Source organism: Echiichthys vipera (genome assembly GCF_963691815.1).
Source record: "Echiichthys vipera genome assembly, chromosome: 19".
Taxonomy (NCBI): Eukaryota; Metazoa; Chordata; class Actinopteri; order Perciformes; family Trachinidae; genus Echiichthys; species Echiichthys vipera.
This window is the reverse complement of record NC_139844.1, coordinates 27877190-27897761: the sequence shown is the minus strand read 5'-3', so window position 1 is coordinate 27897761 and position 20572 is coordinate 27877190. Positions and strand designations below refer to the sequence as shown.

The 20572-nt window shown below is 45.2% G+C and overlaps 3 protein-coding genes across 5 annotated transcripts in view; 1 reads left to right on the top strand and 2 right to left on the bottom strand.

Moving 5' to 3' along the window:
• Window positions 1-1749, bottom strand: part of selenoi (selenoprotein I) — a 16248-nt gene extending 14499 nt beyond the window's left edge. The window contains exon 1 of the mRNA XM_083934326.1: window positions 1240-1749. Within this exon, the coding sequence (XP_083790452.1) occupies window positions 1240-1296 (57 nt within the window). The 5' untranslated portion in view covers window positions 1297-1749. The remainder of the gene's footprint in view (window positions 1-1239) is intronic.
• A 15-nt stretch (window positions 1750-1764) lies between these two features.
• On the top strand, window positions 1765-2990 carry ost4 (oligosaccharyltransferase complex subunit 4 (non-catalytic)). Its single transcript, XM_083934327.1, has 3 exons — window positions 1765-1769; window positions 2502-2639; window positions 2859-2990. Exon 2 carries the CDS (start codon window positions 2503-2505, stop codon window positions 2614-2616), a length of 114 nt encoding a protein of 37 aa, XP_083790453.1. The 5' UTR covers window positions 1765-1769; window position 2502; the 3' UTR covers window positions 2617-2639; window positions 2859-2990.
• A 160-nt stretch (window positions 2991-3150) lies between these two features.
• On the bottom strand, window positions 3151-19947 carry agbl5 (AGBL carboxypeptidase 5). 3 transcript variants are annotated; one of them, XM_083933844.1, is made up of 17 exons: window positions 19866-19947; window positions 17461-17753; window positions 17125-17296; window positions 16294-16460; window positions 15973-16150; window positions 15694-15872; window positions 14092-14623; window positions 13770-13939; window positions 13370-13505; window positions 12603-12820; window positions 12282-12484; window positions 11070-11246; window positions 6917-7059; window positions 6763-6815; window positions 5988-6184; window positions 4730-4866; window positions 3151-4640 (listed from the first exon to the last, which is right to left on the bottom strand). In XM_083933844.1, exons 2-17 carry the CDS (start codon window positions 17673-17675, stop codon window positions 4563-4565), a joined length of 2955 nt encoding a protein of 984 aa, XP_083789970.1. In that variant the 5' UTR covers window positions 17676-17753; window positions 19866-19947; the 3' UTR covers window positions 3151-4562. The 3 variants fall into 3 exon arrangements, with proteins under 3 accessions (XP_083789970.1, XP_083789971.1, XP_083789972.1); XM_083933845.1 differs by having other exon boundaries at window positions 3151-4634; XM_083933846.1 differs by lacking the exon at window positions 11070-11246.
• Window positions 19948-20572: the final 625 nt, after the last annotated feature.

Below are 20572 nucleotides of genomic sequence, written 5' to 3'. Positions count from 1 at the left end.
AAACTCTTAGCTAAATAAGTACGGAAAGTAAAACAGTAAACAATAAACTCTTAGTTAAATATAGAAGGTAAACAATAAACTCTTAGCTAAATATAGAAGGTAAACAATGAACAGTAAACAATGAACTATTAGTTAAATATAGAAGGTAAACAATGAACTAATAGTTAAATATATAGAGAGATAAGAATACAAGTCAAATAAAATCTACGGAAATGATATGAGATAAGTTAATTGTAGAGATTATGACGATACTTTAACATTACGCCCAAATATTCAGAGGCGTTTAAGAAAAATCCTAGTGTGGTGCATAATGTAAGGCTTTGTGTTTGGGGAGGTGTTGCATTAGACGGAGCCTAAACGGATTTTGTTCTGCTTAATGATGCTGCTATAGACCCAGACACTGTTCCTGATCCTCTGAGCGTCTCTCCTCTCTGTCTGCATCATTCATGTCTCATCAATGTTACTAACTCACTTTCGTCCCCGGGATTGTTTGTGCTTTGTTGTCTTGCAGGTCTCTGCTGCTCATCAGTAACATATCTCACTGTATCACAGCTGTTATTACCACTACTCATCATTGATCACATTTACCACCATAAGTAGTATTATGTCATATTATATCACCTTAGCTGTGCTTAACACATCAGTCATATTCACATTACTATAGATCTTATTATAGTTACTGTTACTTCTGTGGTTGCTTACATCTCTGGGACTCTCTCTCTCTCTCTCTGTCCATCTGTCTGTCTTTTATCTCTTTCTCCCCAAAAGGTGCAGACAGATGTCTGTCCTCCACAGAGCTGGGTCTGTTCGTCCCTGCCTTTTAAAGGGAAGCTTTTCGTTGCCACTGTGCACAAGGGGGAATTGGGTCCACGCAAATCATAAATAAGTCATAGTGTGTGGTCTATACCTACTCTGTACAGTGCCCTGAGATCACTTGTGTTATGATTTTGCACTATAAACAAAGTTTAAATTGAATAGATTAATGTCAGTGTCAAAGCTCCACGCAAGAAGAGAAAATACTCCCAAAAAAAAAACGTGACAATAACAGCAGCGTTTTAGAGTCTGTAACGCCAATCGAGCTTTTATTTTGTTAGGGGAATATGACCAGCTTCCGGTATGGTTTTCGGTAACTATGGCTACCTTCACGGTCTGCACCCTGCGGATCGTGACAGCTAGCCGTTAAACACACGCGCACACGCAGGCTCGGGTCAGGGGCTAGTTGCTATAGCAGCAGCGTACCTTGTATTTGTCGAAGCCCGCCAGCTGGTCCTCAGTGACATATTCGTAGAGAGCCATGGTGGCGCGGTGTGGCTCCTCTGGTAGAGAAATGGACGCCTCCTCCTTTGGAAACACGGATCCCCAACGTTAGCTGCCGAGTCCAAGTACCATCGAGCCGAGCCTCTGTCGTTCACGCCGGTGAGGTGATGTCGAAACACTGGGGCCACTCCTACAACCCCGCCGGCTGTCGCTCACTAGCGCCGCCTCTGGCCTGGAGGTCCGAGACAACATCGATTTAAAAACACCACGAAATCCTGTCGAATTGTCCGAAATTACATGATTTTAATTAATTAAGGAGAAAACAACATGATTAGAAGTCGTTGAAGTGTCGAATTTGTGTTTTATTTGTGTTAATTGATCCCTGAGGGTTTTATTTCCTAAACGTGACGTGGCTTTCCCGTCAAACCGGAAGTGACAGCGTTGACGTGTTTGATGCTGAACAGCTGAAGCAGCTTTGCAACCGAGAGGAAAAACCACATTTGAGGCGTAATGTAAGTCATTTTAGCAGTTAAACGGCATTGCAGCGGGTTTAATGTTGTCATTTTGACGAAGCTTCATGTGTACATTCGTGTTTGTTAACGTTACTACGCAAATGCTGCTTCCACTTGTGAGCTAGCTAGTGTTAGCTTGGTTACACAGATTGATGGTGCACATTTGCAGCCATGTAATCTCAGATAAAATGATGTTCGTTACAATAACTCCGATTATTTTTGGATGCATTACACAAAATGTCCATATGCAGAGTCCAGCGACCAGCAAGGGTCGACACACGGACTCACTTACGTCAAGTAGTGGCGTAAAGCTATTGGAGCTGAAAATATATATACTTTAATTTAATTAATTATGATTGTAAATGCATTATCCTTCTTTCCAAGCAGCGTGTTGCTTTCTTCCCTCAATACAACAATTGATAAAAAAAGGGTCATACAATGCAGTGATATCCCAAAGGTGTGTTTTACTTTGGGGGATGGACAAAATGATGCAAAGTAAGCATGAAATGTTAGTAAATTAGGGAGAACACTGATGTGATTCTTGGCTTTTGTCGACTAAAGGCCGAACACACATTTATTGTAAGACTGAGCAGCTTTTACTGACATACTGTTGCACAATGGTTCCATGTTTGTCACCGCCTGTTACTGCTGTGTGTCAAATATTGTGAAATTCACATAAAAAGTGAGCGGCTTTCTTTCACTCGCACTAATTTGTCTCTTTGTCCTTCACAGAATGGTGACAGACGTGCAGCTGGCCATTTTTGCCAACATGCTTGGCGTGTCATTGTTCCTGCTGGTCGTGTTGTATCACTACGTCGCTGTCAATAACCCCAAGAAGCAGGATTAGACTCCCCCAATGTGATTGGAGAGGTGAGTGCATGTCATGGTACCTTTCTTTATTTTTATTTCACTTGCCACTGACAATCATGTACCACTGTGACCTTGACCAAGTTACTTATGTGTGAGTGCACCCTAGTGATGCTTAGGAGTGTCCTCTCGTTCGATAGTGGAAGCGCATGCAGCTATAAATAGGACCATTTCCAAGGTCTAACACCTGTGGACCTGCTGAAAGTCTTTTTCTCCCCACAGGTGAGATGAGATCGGACTCAATGCCACCACCACCACCACGGACACAACATTCCCCTCTTCCAGTCCCAAGAGATGAATTTATTTGTAAAATTGCACAGTAGTGTTTTTTCTAATAAAAATGTTTGAAGGCCATTTGCGTAAACGGTTCAGTCATTCCTTATGTTACTGTGCATGCACACTCAACACGTTCTCATAGATTTATTATTCTGCAAAAAGGAAAAAACACCATTTTTAAAGTTTTTTTTAATTTGTACTTCAAGTTTGATTCAACACAGTATTATAGAAGTCACAGTATAAGTAAGTTGGTTAAGATATGCATTTAAATAGACAACTCCTGTAAGTGTTTGCCTTCCACAAAATATCCATATAGTGATAAAGTACAGCTTCTTATGTTGGTCTGCTGTGGAGCAAAACGCTCAGATGGAATGTGACGAGGAAAGTATATTCAATACTCAGTGTGTGTGTGTGTGTGTGTGTAAAAGTATTAACCCACCCTTTGGACCTTATATCTTGATACTTGTTTTGTGTTTAAGCCGTGTGTGTACGTGGCTTTAAGTAGATGTGGAAAATAAATGTCCCAAACTCAGTTCCCTGGTCCACTGCAGCAGATGCAGTCACTGCCAGGCTTCATGGGACTGGGTGTCCTCTCTCCCTGGAGCCCTTTTCACACAGACACCCACTTTTTGAGGGTGAGCTGCTGTAGGCAGATATACAGCTGTGTCATGTTTTAAGCCCTACTTCACTCCAAAAGATATTCCAAGCCTTGGATGTTTGTTACATTACTGATACTCCTCAGTAACATTGTTATTGTCCTTTCTAACTCATAGCTGGACCCTCCAGGCCCATGTGTATTCTTCTTAAATGCCGTGCCACACATGGCGCGCACACAGGTGATCTCATCCAACAGGATATGTGCAGTTAATTATTGTTGCGCTTCGCTCAGCGCTATTTTATAATCTCACATTTCAGTTTTCTCTCCTGTGTCAAAAATCCTTCTGACGTCGGTGTTTTAAAACAAACAATGAAAGTCCCATAAACGGGAGATTACCTTTGAGAGGCATTAAATGCAAAACACAAATAACTTCTGGAATAATAACATTAAATACACACTGCACTCACGTTTGTTTCAAAGTCACAATGTAAATAAGGAGGTGATACAGGTGCCGCTGTGCTCGTCCTTTGCTGTAACAGTGCAAGTGACTGGCTCTCAAATGACTTACCAGTGCATAAAAGTGTTGGTCAGAGGGCATTTAACACCTTTTTGGCGGAGGGGACATCAGAGGGGAAGGGCTAAAACTACATCAACAGATATGTGCAGTACAACGATGTCAGCTGAAGTTAAAGGATATGTCAAGTCTACAGATTCTTGATCAGGTAGAACTTGGAAGGGAGAGGTTTGTATTTCTCCCCTACCTCAGCCACAGTTGTGGTTTCATTGAGCAAGGCACTAAACCTCCAACTGCTCCAGTAAAGCTCTGCAGTCTGACTATGATGGACGGCGTGGTTGAAAACACCATCCATGCCCCGGAACATCTGAATAACTAACGTCAAAGTTGTTGTAGTGCACATTAGGACACCCTTCCTCTGATGACAACACCCCTCCTGTGTGCTAGTTTTAAATGGTTTTGGTCACAATATACTAATTTAGGCTCACATGGAGCAAATACAGACATATACACAAGCACCTCCTCTTCTGTGCAGTTCCTAGGCTTCTCCACACAGGGTCACTGTCTCACACATGTTCACAGTCTCAGGCAGAGGCATCGCTGGGGTTTCCTCAGCCTTTAAGAGAACATCGAACATCCTGGTCAAGTCTTTAGTCATTTAATGCGTGTACGTGTGCGTGTGTGTGTGTGTGTGTGTGTTTTCACCTGTTGCTGTTGCACTGTTTCATCCTCATGTGCCGTTTCTATAATAGTATTTCCTTTGTACTGGAGACTCCTGTCTGGGCTGTTCTTCCTTAGTGCTTTAGAGGCCAAGTGCATGGCACCCTCTTTCCCAGACACCCCTGTGGAGTGAAACCAAATTGGTGTTAACTGTGATATATGTGCAGTTTACAAACTGGAAAGAGGGAACTCTAAAAGCAATTTATGTAGCACTTAGCATATCTTCTGTGATGCTGTGTTATGTCACATGGAGCTCCCTGTTATCACACTTCACCTGTTGTAAAAGCTCCATCCATTAAAGGTCCCATTGAGTAAAAAAGTGATATTGATTTTTTATTATAACGCAGGTCAAGGAGCTATATAAATACTGTGAGAGTCTTAAAATGCTTAATCCACAGAGAAATGCACACAGCCTCTATTTTTGTGTCTTTAAATGAGCCGTCAAAACTTCCATATGGTTGTGATGTCACAACTGTACTATATAGAGGTAGAAATGACCGCTACAGTCCTTCCCCAGCTGAAATGATGGAACACCTGGAAACACTTGGTTTATTCCAAAGAGGCGCTAAAAGAGACAGGCGCTAAAATAGGGCGGTACCTAGGCACAGTGGTACTTTGAGCTAAATGCTAACGTCAGCATGCTAACACAATGACAATGCTAACATGCTGATGTTTAAAGCGTATAATGTTTGCCAGGTTCACCATCTTAGCTCAACGTGTTAGCATGCTAACATGTGCTAATTAGCCCTGAAAACAAAGTACAGCTGAGGCAGATGGGAGTTTGAATGTATGTGCGTAATTTTACCCTGATGGGGGCAGGATTACTAAACTTCAGGGCAATCCATTCTGTAGTTGAGATACTTCACCCTGAGACAAACATGGCCACGTCGTGGTGGCACAAGAAGAAACCGGGGATGACTAAAGTCAGTGGGACTCTTGTGGAGACCTTAAATGCACACAAATTGCCAAAAGGGATATAGAAATAGTTCTTTAGATAAGTGAACTTTTTTAACTTGCTAGAGGCATTAGATGACATTGCCATCCATAGCATCGCCCCACCAGCGTGGCTAAATAATGTGTCAAAGCTCTGCTGCAGACACTTTATTCTGGGGCATAAACACTGTAGTCATATGTACAAATAAATATATTATAATATTATTAGATGACAAATTAGCAATCCCTGTATGTCACTGATGCAATCATCGATCAGGTAACTCTCTCCGGCCCAAACACGTATACATGCCTGAGAGAGACAGGTGCCGATGGAGGCCAGGTCTAAGCAGCTTCCACACCTTCATGGTGGCGGACTCGCCCTTATTGCCCGATGAGACTGGGTTAATGCTGGTAGGGATGGATGTTGTACTGTCGTGTGCAGGAGGGGTTTCGGTCGACCCCACCCTCCGGACGGGGATGCGGCTCATGTGAGGTTGCAGCTCACATCTGGACGGGCAACAGAGGGAAATAATGTTTCATCAGCACATCACAGCAGGGGTCATAGAAGATGTCTCATGGGGACATTGTGTAAACGTCTAACCTTTGTAATCATAATTCCCTTCATTATTATCTTCAATGACCTCTTTTGGTGTTCTGCACATTTTGAAAAAGCATTTTATTGCCTGTTTCTTATGTTCATTAACTGACGGAAGTGATCGAGCACTTATTCAATCACAGTGAAAGGATCAGGGTGCCCTTGTAGGCTGTGAGCCTCCTGTGCAACATGTCTTTCTGGTTATCTGTGTTCAAATCCAACCAGAAACCTGAGTACTGATGAACTCTGCAGCGTGGTCAGAATGTTTGGGTGCAGGATTAAGAAAGAAGTCCTGCTCAGGGTGCTACCAGGCGGGACAATCAAACTCTTCTTTGTTTGTGAGGGAGACACACTTTCTTCACTCTGAGTGCACTTTTCTCATTGTGCACTGCTTTCAGATGGATTTAACTCCATTTGTGAATTCTTCTGACTTCTTCTTCTTCAGCTTACAAATGTTCCCTGAGAGATTGACGGACAAGATTGGACTCACTTGCTAAATTTGATGGAGGAAAGGATATGTTCAGGCCCCGAGTCTTTAGCAGTCTGTGACAGATGGAGAGATTGCAGTGAGACTTCATAAACCAATGTTGTATAGAAGATATATTGCAGTTTGCTGTCTGAGTGAGCCAGCCAGGTCAGCTAACCTCTGTGCGGGCATCTGCGGGATGATGAGTGATCGTAAGAGTCCGGCATCCTCTCCCCACACGCCCAGAACGCATGGGGAAAGGCATTCTAGACAGACTCGCTGAGCTGGGTCCTCCAGCCTGAAAGTCTGGGCAGCTGAGGCCTGTTAACCAGACGAAGGGACGTAAATACAGGACACAGAAAGGAGAGGAGAAACAGTGGGTGGCAGATGAGCAACACAGAGCTTAAAGTACGACGTCATCAAATGAATTTATAAATAAACAAATGTAACCATCTGCTACAGTACATCGGTGTTTTCGACAGTCTCATAGGAGAGGTTTGACTTCCAAACAGTAGTTGACACATTTGCGACCAACTACGTTTTACAGGGAAGCTGTAAAATAAAGGTTACACGCACACACACACACGCACACAGAGAGAGACTCGACAGACACTAGAGGACCCACACACAGAAGTTGCTTCACAAAGGGATAGTTTTTTATTCCAGAGGTTAAACAGGGAGGCGGTAAAAGACAGCAGCACATTCAAGAAGGTGATATTCTGTTACACAGACGAACACTTACTACCAACCGTAGTCTGGTACAGAAGGTTAGCACCACATGGAAGGAAACAGCACAGTTCTCATAAGGAGTATAAAGCAGAAATACCTGGCGAGAATGTGACTATGCATACAGTGTTTCCACCGAAAAGCTTTTTTGTCATTCTGGATGGAGATATATTTAAGCTGCAGGACTGCAACAGCTGGGAAACAGGACACTGGAGTTCACAGTCAGAAAGCAGAGTGGTTCACTACATTTGGTCTAAAGTGACAGGCCTCCCACTGCGCTGAACGCATTGGGCGGAGGCTACATGGAAAGTTACATATTGTTTAAGTGATAGTAAAGGAGCATTAAGGACAATTTTTATGTCCCCAGAGCGCAAAATAACCATCACATTAGCAGAAGTTTGAGTTTCACTCATAGTAACTGGAGTGGCATCATATGAGGTGTACTACCTACAGTGGGTTGTGGTCACGACGTCCTCAGTTTGGAGAAGCAGGCAGGAGTATCGACACGGAAGCTAAGCCATGTACGGCTGTGGACAGGTGCCGCAGTTAAAATGCTAAATGGATTTTAGCACAGGAAAAGCAAACCACCTAAAAAGAAAACGACAAAATAAATAAAGTAACCGGCAACTCCTGTGTTCTGCAAGGTTTTCTCCAAATGAGTCTGGTGGCTTTGACGAAAGCCTTGCCTTTTTTAGGCTATAATCTAAAAAATGTCTTCTCTCCAGTGCCTGATCTCCTGTCTGCTTCTCCAAACTGGGGACATGCTCCTGCAGGTAACACACTGACTATAGAGAAGAACCTCATACAACCCCACTTAAACAAATCCAAACTATCTCTTAGAGTTCCCATTTTCAGGCCTATGTTCTCCTTTTCCATCCCCGTAAAAGAGAAAGGCTTTTGTGAAAATGTCCAAAATATGCCGCTTTAACTCAACGTCCAAACACGATCTGCAGTTAAAGCATTTTGTTTAATCAAAGGGTTTTATAGGCCTGTGTACTTTAAAAGCCACTAACTTTATATAATAAAAAATCTTCATTCAAGTTTCTCTAAATCAAGGACTCAGCCAATGAGGAGGCTCATGGGATCACAACATAATCCAGCAGGTCTGGGAAAGCAAAGAACGAGTAGAGCCACTAAACCTGCTGCTGACCACAGACACCAGAGCGAGGCACAACACAACTACGTCACACCGCACTGGAGCAGATGACAGCAGCAGTAGCCAGATATTCTGAGAGCTATTTGGATCCAATCGAGTCATGACCCGGTACATCTGCCCTCTCCAGGTGTCACCTCTGCTTCTTCAGTGCATCTACGATGACTGGTCCTCAAACACAAACCATCAAGTGCTCAGATGGGAACACATCTCATCTCATCTCATCTTCATCCGCTTATCCGGGTTCGGGTCGCGGGGGCAGCAGCTCCAGCAGGGGACCCCAAACTTCCCTTTCCCGGGCCACATTAACCAGCTCTAACTGGGGGATCCTGAGGCGTTCCCAGACCAGTGTGGAGATCTAATCTCTCCACCTGGTCCTGGGTCTTCCCCGAGGCCTCCTCCCAGCTGGACGTGCCTGGAACACCTCCCTAGGGAGGCGCCCAGGGTTCATCCTTACCAGATGATCCTGAACCACCTCAACTGGCTCCTTTCAACGCAAAGGAGCAGCGGCTCTACTCCGAGTTCCTCACGGATGCTGAACTTCTCCCCCTCTCTCTAAGGGAGACTCCAGACCCCCTCCTGAGAAAACCCATTTCGGCCGCTTGTACTCGCGACCTCGTTCTTTCGGTCATGACCCAACTTTCATGACCACAGGTGAGGGTAGGAACGAAGATTGACCGGTAGATCCAGAGCTTTGCCTTCCGGCTCAGCTCTCTTTTGGTCACAACGGTGCGGTAGAGCGACTGCAGCACCGCCCCCGCTGCTCCGATTCTCCGGCCAAACTCACGCTCCATCGTCCCCTCACTCGTGAACAAGATCCCGAGGTACTTGAACTCCTTCACTTGGGGTAAGGACTCATTTCCTACCTGGAGTAAGCAATGGATGGGAACACGCAAAATTGAATTACAGACATATTACAGATCTGTGAGGTTTACATAAAGACCAAGACGACAGGATATTTTCTCACCTCTGCTGACCACAAAATATATTCACTTGACCACTGACAGTCTACTAAAAACCTGCCAGGTTCAGTTTACACTAGGAAAGACACAAATGTGTGATTGAATAAATAATGCTCAATGTTTTACAGTTAGATGATAATAAAATTAAAGAACTCTAGATTTTATTTACACCTAAAACAATAACGTATTAGAAAAACTCCAAACACAACATTGACTCAGTCAAACTGTTCCAACACTGGACCAAACAAATGGGTTTGTACAATATTGCTCGTATCAGCTTTATAAAGCAACTCTTTTTTTTTTTATCTCTAAGAAACTCGGCGATGGTCCACACGAGGTTTCTGGCAGTAGGCTTCACTGTGAACCTCGTCATGTCCCGACCGACACTGGACCGACGCTGGAATGATGCAGGTTTCAGAAGTATTAAAGAAATGACTCACAGCAAAAACTGAACCACAGAACTTTTAAATGTGATTTTCAGTCACGAGGAATTAAATACGGTCTACAGAACGCTCACAGCGTCTCTGAAATGACTCCAAACGTGACTTTAAGTGGACGGTGTGAGCCGCGTGACTGGCACCGCTTTACATCCAAACATCACAGAGCGAAATACAAATACATGGAAGAAAGAAACGAAGGTGCTCTGAAAGATTTTACACTGTGTTCAGTATCATTCTGCAAATAAAGTAATAAAAACAATAAATAAGTGTTAAAAAAGTGCAACAGGGCAAAAGTAAAAGTACTGCATTCGTACTGTAGCTGATCAGAAGAGCTCCCGTTAAAACAGGAAGGATGACAGCCCTGGCTATTTCCTAAATATCAGCACAGTAACATGGTTTTCTTCATAGCTTATTTCTTGTGTACAGACGGAAAATAAGACAATGCATCAGTCAGCATATTTCCAATATTAATATTAACAGCAAATACTGTATATTCTGCAAGTCCCGGGGAAAATGCAGAAGGAAAAACAAGTGCTAGCACCAGAAAACACACACACGCACGCGCACACACACACACACACGCACGCACGCACGCACGCACGCACGCACGCACGCACGCACGCACGCACGCACGCACGCACGCACGCACGCACGCACGCACGCACGCACACACGCACACACACGGACACAGAGATCAAATAGTGATTCGCACTTGTTTTGACCTTCAGTACATGGAGTGCCAGGCAGGTGCGAGTTTCTGTATAGACAATCTCTTGATATAACTTAAAACACCACTTGTCTGCTACTCCAAGCAATTACACTCATCCAGTCTACCCACACACACACACACACACACACACACACACCTATGCCCAAGCTCTCACAGGTTAGGTCATATTGAGTCCTGGGTGGGCCCAGCTTGAGTGTTGGTGGGCGGCGGTAGGCCCTGAAGGAGCAGCGGGCTCAGTTTGGAGAGCAGCCCCGGGCGGGGAAGAGCCTGCAGGGAGGGGAGCAAGGTGGAGAGGCTGGGGGACTGGAGGGAGTACAGACCTGTCATAGTGACGGAGGCCGGGAGGGGACAGGAGCCCGCTGCACACACGGAGGAAGACGAGGAGGAGGAGGAGGAAGGGGGTGAGAGTGGGGGGCGAGAGGGTGCGTGGCTGTTGCTGGGAGACCGTAGGATGGATCGGTGGTGGGGGGGACGTCGCTTCTCCTGAGGCTTAGGCTCTACAGAGAGGGAGACACACACACACACACACACACACACACGTGCACCAGCTCAGACATGCAGGGATTGGGTGCAACTCACAGGAGCCATGTACTAGGGCTGCTCGTTTAAAGCAAAAATCATACTCAAAGTTATTTTTGTCAGATTAACAGTGGATTTTATTAAACTTTAAATAAAATAATAAATAATAAATAAATACATCAATAAAATTAATTATCAATAAATATATGAATATTATTAAAAAATTAAAAATGTAATTGATAAAAATAGGATCACCTATGTTGTAACATTGCAATTCCACAGCCTACTGAAAACAACAGCACATAAACTTTATCCAATATTTGAAAATGATAAATGAAAATAAATAAATAAATAAATATTGCGTCCTGTCCAGGGTGGACCCCGCCTCACGCCCAATGTCAGCTAGGATCAGCTCCAGCCCCCCCCCAACCCGGACAAGAGGTTGAAGATGAATGAATGAAGAAATGTAACGAAGTGGAATGTGAAATAGTTTTTTCTGGACTTTTCTTGTTTTTCTAATCGTTGGAAGCTAAAACCGTTTGAGTCAAAGTTGAAAACGATCCCAATGCTTAAAAAGAAATCTCCCCAAATAAGCAGTTTGGTCTTTGTGCCTTGGAACAGGGCTCATGACACTTTCAATCCTCAAAGGTGAGAAAATGCATCTGCAGACAGCAGCAGCAGCAGCAGCAGGTGGGGCCATGGTGAGGTCAGCCAAAGGTCATGCAGGGGTCATGCTGTTGTTCCGGCCCACAGACGTTCATGACATTCATCCGTTTGTTTCTAAAAATCCAGCTAACCCCCGAACCTGGGACCAATTTTACATAATCCTCACACTAAACCTGAAGCTCACACAGACAGACACATCAACCACCCATAATCTAACTCAGCAGAGAGGATGGAAGCAAGAGAAAGAGAAACTAGATGACAGAATATGTGATATTGAGAGTGAAAAAGAGAAGATCTGCGGTACTCCCAGGGAGAGGTGATAAAAAATGCCAGAGAGATCAACTTACCCCTGACCGGGCCCAGTGTCTTGTTGCCTCCACGTCCGCTGGTGTGCGTGCTGTTGTGCTGTGTGTGAGTACGGGGTGGGGGGCAGCCAAAGGTAAAGCTCGGGGAGTTGTGCATCTTCGGGGAGGGTGTCTGGCCGCTGCTACTGTGGCTGTTGCAGCGAATGCGACTGAGGGTGTTCTCTGACGCTGAGCCAGACAGACAGCTGCTCAGAACATGAAGACAAACAGAAACCTGTGAGCCAAATGTTACACGTGGAAACTCAGAAGAGAAACTAAGGGAGCTCATGTTTGTCGTCTTTTTGAGTTTAATTGTTGACTGACTTGTTGAAGCTCTTTGGCGGTGACGCCTTGCTGCCGTTGTGGTGTATTCTTGGTGGAGGATGAGCTTGGATGTGTGTGTTCAGGCCTTTGGTGTTGCGGACGTGCTTCAGGATCCAAGCGCGAAGGTTCATCAGGCAGCTGTGCTCAGATAGCACCAGCCGGGGCCAGGGGTTACACTCCGCCATATCCAGGGCTGAGATAGCCACGGCCCGCCCCACCTGATGAACATCAATGGGTTTACTTCACAAGTGCCTTATCTCTTAAAAGGTTCCCAAGCCTTTCTCTGTTTTCCCACATAACCTGACATAGGTTTCTGTATAATGACGCTGCTACATATATCCTTATCCATAGTCGTAGTCAGTACAGAACATTACAGTAACGTATATGGCAGTCAGCGTGCCATCTACGACAGCAGTAGCTAAGCAGCTGCTGTGGACACCTCGTTAGATCCAGAAGTCACACTATAACACACACACACTGTGGTTCACATAATAACGCAAACAAACTATGGTGGCAGAGCAGCCACTCCTGTGTACTGCAAGGAAAAATGACTGTTTTAATCAAAGGAGTCTGTCTGGAGACTGAAAAAGAATGTGGATGGTCTGCTTTTAAGATAAATTTGGTTTGAAGGAAGGTTTTAGTTTTTTAAAAAATGTGCATATCAGCTGATGATGGGAAGTCAACAGCTTGGGATGCCATGTGTAGAAAGGTGGTTCCTCTCTGAATGAGAACGGATACTTGTACAGAACTCATTCTTGTTTTCCTACCTGCTCAAATATTTCTGGAGTGTATTTTGGAGGGAATGACGGAGGTGGAGGTGGGGTTGCCCGTCCGTTGTCATGGCAAGCAGGTGGGATGGTGTTCATCGTTTTCCCTGTGTTGTAGTTGCACTCCAAAGTGTAGCTGGTGGGGACCGGATAACAGAAACGTGTTAAAAGCTTTAAAACAAATGAGAATGTTCATATCAGGTCATTTACATTCAAGGTAATGACTGAGACCCGTGTACAGTGCATATAGACGGAGTTAAACATGAGTTAAAGCACCATGAAAGTCCAATAGATAGTCAAATTTGTTTAAAATAGATTTTTAAAAAGTTGCCATGTGCTATTTGAGCCGACAACCCTGAACATTAAATGCAGACTTTTTGTGAATCCATTGGAATCCGACCTGTGCAGCAGTCCTATGGCCTTGTGAATGGCCACCCGCCCGCTGCCTTCTTTAGACTGGCCATCTCTTTTGTCTCGTGCATACATGTTTTTCTCAGAGAAGTTACAGCCAAGGAAATCAAAGTGGGCAGAGTTCACAGCGATCAGCCTTGGGTACAGCATGTTCTCTACCTGCAGAGAAAGGAAACAGTGCACAGGAGCTGAAATGTATGTAACATAAAATACAACCTGTTGGGGCTGCCATATGGGGATAAACAAATAATGACTGAATGTCATTTGAAAATTTTCTGTGAGGGAGGGTGAGTAAATGTAAGAGTTTTCACCTGCTGGCTCTCGTCAGGAAGGTTATTTCCGTACATGAAGCATCCCCGTTTAGAGGCGTGGCCATGCAAGTCCACATAATACGCCACACCCCCCTCCTGGGGAGGAATTGATTCCTGTTCCTCCACCTGTGGCACTGTTACCTCTACAGTTAAAGGTGCGACAGTCTCAGGGGAGCTTGACGAGCTGTTCTGGTCCCCCTTCCCCAACTCTGTGGTGACCCAAGCGTTTTCCTCCATCACCATGGGAACTTCTGGAAAGGCGGGATTTGCATCCTTCTCTGCATTTCGTTGGTTCAAGGTGACTTCGAGGGCAGTGAAGGGAGGAGACTGATGCTGATTGGCGGGTTTGATGCTAAGGGGCGGGTTCTGCGTGTGTGTGGGGCTGTTACAGTGAGTGCTGGACTGTGTCTTGTGCAGGCGGTTGTGTGTGTGGTGGTAGAGCAAAAGTGTTTTGGCTGCATAGATGGAAGGGTGCAGTTCAGGGCTGGGGTTCAGGTATTGTCTGTTCAAGTTTACGCCCCTGGAATCAGTCCTGCACAAAAGAAACACGTTACTTAAAAATAACATTTTAACATTGTTGACAGAACACAACAGAAACATACCATTTCCCCACTGTAGTGAGGTTTGGAAATCAATGTAACAGTACGCTGCATTCAGTATAATTCCAGGACGATACTCTGTTTTCTTAGACAAAGAGAAGTTGGTACAGATGGACGTCATCACATATCTTTGAAGAACGAGTGACGGCAGCGTTAAAATGAAGTGTGGCGATAGGTCTAGCTATGCAGGACTACTCAGCGACCAACTCTCATTCAGCGAGACCAGCAACAGCAGAGAGACGGCAGGGAAGAGCAGCATGTAGAGCCAGCATATTTTCACATCTAACTCTGTGAAATAGGGTTTTTTTTCTTTTGATCAAACCAGAGTAGTTGGTTATTGAACAGTGGAAAAACTACCCAGGATGGTTTTGGTGAGCTGTATTCAGTTTCTTCACACACACTTGCTTGATTATATCGGCAATCGGTTGTCGGGGTGACGGTGACCAGATGGAAATTTTTAACATACTGCCCAACCCTTATACGCTGACACACTGACAAGGTAATGCTAAATACATCATTGTCTGAAAGACAATAGTGCAGGTTTACCTGAATCTGCTGAAAGGGTCAACATATGACATCAGACACGACTCTTCTAACCCCTGCATGGCTGCGCGGTGTTACGTGCACTTAAGTAGCTGGGATACAGTTGGATTTCTGTAGTAACCTGGTTTCTTAAATGCCATGTATACGGTTTCTTAAATGCAGAGTGGCAGGATGGAGGGGACATCATTACATAGCCACACACACACACACACACACACACACACACACACACACACACACACACACACACACACACACACACACACACACACACACACACACACACACACACACACACACACACACACACACACACACACACACACACACACACACACACACACACACACACACACACACACACACACACACACACACACACACACACACACACACACACCTACCTGTTAAACTGCTGAAACTGAACTGTAACTCAAACGCAGCCCTGCGTAGTTATTACCTGTAGTGCCCACGAACGACTCCATCGGGGTTGAGCATGGGAATGAGCTTGAACACAAACATGTTTCGAAGCGCATGAGCACGAGGGTCATCCCTTCTTAGGATAAAGTTGAGGAAACCGTTGAACACAAAGGAGGAGGGAGTCTCCCCGGGGTGCACTCGACTGCTGAGAAAAAACACCTGCAAACACGCGCAGACACATATGGGCCACGGGTCAGCCTCAAGGTTTTGACATGGCTTAAAGAGGATACTGATGCGCTTATGTAAGATTGAGCGATACCCTTTTGCTGGAGAAGCGGTGTGGTCTTGGAGTGTTGGTGTCGGGAAATAGCTTAGGCAGACGGGGCTCTCTCTCGTCTTGCATCCCGTTGCAGTTGGTCACAGTGAGCAGGTCCACCCTATTGCCATCGAGAGACTGGCACAGCAACTCTCTATGATAATACACACTGCCCGGGGCACTGACAGTGAGAGGATGGTGATTGGTGGGAGGGAAAGTCAAAGAGATTGTACAAATTAGAGGGCCAGGGATAAAAACAGCCAAAAGTTTCAAACAACATGTATTATGTTTGTGTTTGAGGCGTCTGTGTGTATTGAGTTTTACCTGCTGGGAGTGAGTTGAGCAGCATTGGGGTAGCTCTTGTCAAACTGCTGCAGCATCTCCTGGCACTCGTTATACGAGAACGGGAAGCAGAAGGAGAAGTAGGTGGTCGCCCCGCGTGCCTCCAACAGCCGGTGAGTGAATGAGAGGATGAACTGGTTATCTATCATCTGCAACACGACAGAAGCAAGAAGGAAGAGACGCTTTGTGAGAAATAACAGCGGTCATCCTCTCCCTTAAAGCCTCTGAGGGCGCACTCACACTGTCCATCCGTACCGTGCCCCAGGACGTTTCACGGCTTAAGTCTAGTTCGTTTGACCAGTGTGAGTGCGCACGTCCACAGACCGTTTGGGAGAGGTGGGCTTTAGTAAAGCACGTTTGCACATGAACGAGCATGAGCGTGCGCACGTGTACGAGCACGAGGCCTACGGCGGTTCTGAGGTCATTTCCTGTGCGCCTGTTGGGACGTAGAAAAAAGAAGGAGGGACCATGCGCAGACATTTCAAACAATGGCGGTGAAAGGTTCACGTTGGTGTGATGCGGAGGTGGAGTGTTTACTGCAGATTTGGTCGATGAAAAGATTCAAAAACAGTCGACATGACGCACAAAAACTCCGAGGTCTACGGAAAGATCTGGAAACAAAGCCACGCATCGCCATGACGTCATCAATGCGTGTGACGTGTTACGGCGTGATGACGTATAGGCAGCAAGAAGCATTCTCCGAGGCCCAGGTAGTGTGAGTACAAACGGGCCTGGAGGGGGGGACAAGGACCCTAAAGCACGGGGCACGGGACGCACGCACAGTGTGAGTGCGCCCTGAGTATGTGTACATACCTCACATGTGGGTCTGTCCCGGATCCTTTCCCACCGGTTCTTTCCAGGTAAAGTGCGTACGAGAGGAGCCATGCCCTGACTGTAGAGCTTCCTCTGGTTGTTCATGTTCATTACGTTGATCTTCAGGATCTTCCCAGGTGCAGCACCTCGTATGCTGAAGTAAAACCACGATCTGAAAAGCAAAAACAGGATTTGTGATGCTGTAGGTAATGAAACCCAGTGTAAAGGTTGAGTGTAGCAAATAAACTCATTTATCTACAACAAAGTATTGCTCATGTCTTTTTCTCTCCTCTCATGTGGATATAACACTTGCTACATAAGGAGAAGTTCTGTCACCTGTTTCCATTCTCATGTTCTGTGCCGCCACAGTCTGGTTGCGTCCACACATTGAACTCATAGTCGGGGGTAAGGTTTGACCCTGGGAGGGCACTTCCACTGGGCGCTATATCTGCAGGAGGACTGGAGCTGCCTTTTTCCACCTTCTCCACACGTGCCAGGTTCCCTGAGTCGAACTTGGAGCTGAACACAATATTACCAAAGCGAGCCTCCATGGTCCTGAGCTCTGGCCTCTCACTTTTCTCCCCTTGGGTTCTTCGTGAAGTGCCGGTCAGGGGTCAGCCATAGACAGCCTGTGGTGAAATCAGACAAACGCAGCGACATTTAACCTGAGAAAAACTATAAAAGGAAGAAAAAGGGTGTGCTTTTGGAGTGATGGATGTGCATCCAACAAACCCAAACAGCTCTTGTACTGCAACGTTGCAAACTGTGTTTTGCTTCATTATTAATTAAGTCATTATTATTTTTTTGTGACATCCAAGCAAAACGCACACTACTGGATGGCATGATGAGGATACTGTACGACTAATAGGGCGGCAGTAGCTCAGTCCATAGGTGACTTGGCTGGGAACCGTAGGGTTGCTGGTTCAAGTCCCTGTGTGGACCATGTATGCAAGGCACCGAACCCCCAACTGCCCCCTCGCTCTGACATCTCTCCTTAATTGCATGTATAGGTCCTGGTTGTGCATGTGTGTATTTCGGGCCTGTGTGTGTGTAACATGTATGATAATAAGAGTGAAAATTGAATTTCCCCGTGTGGGATAAAAATAAAGTAATTCTTCTTCTTCTTCTTCTAATCATACAGTGAATACAGTGAGACTGTGACCAGCAAAAACTCAAATGTCATACTACTATAGTCTTGAATAGCCATGATGCTGGTTCCAGATACTAAATCTGACAGTAATATATTTGTTTTAGATACTCAAAAAGACATATCTATCTTTTTCTTTACACCAATTTGGAAACTAAATATATATTCAATTGAAATTGTGACTTACTTATAACAACGAAGGTATCAGAAATTCATATTTCAAATATCCTAAATAGGCTTCATACATAAACTAAGGGGAACAAGTAACTTCAGTATTACTACTCAATATGCAATCAGGCAGCAGTAGCTCAGTCCATAGGTGACTCGGCTAGGAAGGCTGGAGGGTCGCCAGTGAACCATGAATGGAGTGTGGACTGGCTGGAGAGGTGGGCACTGCTGAGGTGCTGTTGAGCAAGGCACCAAACCCCCTACTGCTCAGGGCGCTGGTCATTGGCAGCCCCCTCGCTCTGACATCTCTCCGTTAATCGCATGTTTATAGGTCCTGTTTGTGCATATGTGTGTATTTCGGGCCTGTGTGTGTGTGTGTGTGTGTGTGTGTGTGTGTGTGCATGTGTGTGTATTTCGGGCCTGTGTGTGTGTGTGTGTGTGTGTGTGTGTGTGTGTGCATGTGTGTTTATTTCGGGCCTGTGTTTGTGTGTGTGTGTGTGTGTGTGTGTGTGTGTGTGTGTGTGTGCATGTGTGTGTATTTCGGGCCTGTGTGTGTGTGTGTGTGTGTGTGTGCATGTGTGTGTATTTCGGGCCTGTGTGTGTGTGTGTGTGTGTGTGTGTGCATGTGTGTGTATTTCGGGCCTGTGTGTGTGTGTGTGTGTGTGTGTGTGTCTGTGCATGTGTGTGTATTTCGGGCCTGTGTGTGGGTGTGTGTGTGTGTGTGTAACCTGTATAATAATAACAGAGTGGACAAATTGAGTATAGATAACAGATAAATAGTGAAGTAATTCTTCTTCTTTAATTAGATATGACTTAAAATAAGATGCAAACTTGCTCATCTGCTAACAGCGACAACCTGCGGTCACAGATGAAACTACAACCTAAATCACACACAATATCTTTCTACAGTCACAACCTTGTGTTAGCAAAACCATCATGTCCACTGTGCACACGGCGCAAATACATGTTTCCACAGCTGCTTGCTTGCTTATTACTCATGTCTGCATCTTTGTGCTACGTGATAAAACAATGGCTGCTGTTTGATTTCAGTGTCAGAGCAATAACAACAACAGCTGACCGAGATCACGCACACGGTGAGGGGGAGTGAACCAACGGATAAGCGCCGCAGCCTGTTAACAACAGGCTTTCTTTTAACACTATTTACACCAACAAATGTCAGCTAATGTGAACTACTGTTAGTGGGTTAGTGTCCAATGTCACACAGGTAACGCTACACACAGCTAATACAGCAGCGTACGTCTCCAAGCTAGCTCCAGGCTAACTCGGCTAACGTTACCGAACTAGCGGTCGTTTCCCGAAACGACAGTATTTTTGAGCGAATTCACGGTTTCCCGTCGTTGTCCTGGTGAAAAACATTTGACCCGCACTAATGTGTTTGGAGCAGACAGTTAATGTTCAGGCTTACTGGGTTATTTCCGTCCGGGGTCCATTTCTGTTCGCGTCCTTCTCAACGACAGCTCGTCGCTCCGGGTGATGCGTTCAGGTGCCTCTGTACAAATGAGCGCTCTCTGGAAATGTCGCTTCATAGTAACAAGAAGTGGTGTTTTTCTTTCTGGTGAGAGAGAAAAACAAACAAACACAAGCGATTTAGCAGTCAGAGACGATAGCAACCGCACTAATGCATTCATGTTATGATGCTGCATATGACTGTGCAAAATAGGCCACACAGACTTTACAGAAAGCAGATGGAAACAAACCGTAAACAGTCAAATACAACTTTACATGTCATAAGTCCCACACCCTCCATATTAGAAAGGACAGAAAGGATCTTAGAAAGATGGTTTCTGCTGATGATGGTGGTGTTTTATCTTGCTGATGATTGTTCAAGTGTTCATTTCTTCTGATAAGTGGTTTTAAGAAGTTATTTGATGCTATGAAAACTTGTGATGGTGATCGACAGGCAGGTGTATCAACAGGACTTCTCAGGACTCTACTTTTGTACAGTGGGAGGTATTAAATACACGACATCCATCTTTATATACAGTCTATGATTGCTAGGCAACCACCCATGTCATGTTGGCTCATCAGGAATGGGGCTAAATGATGCTCCGAAGTTAGGCTGAAATTGTAGAGAGGAAAAAACGTGCATAGCTATTTTCAAAGGGGTCCCTT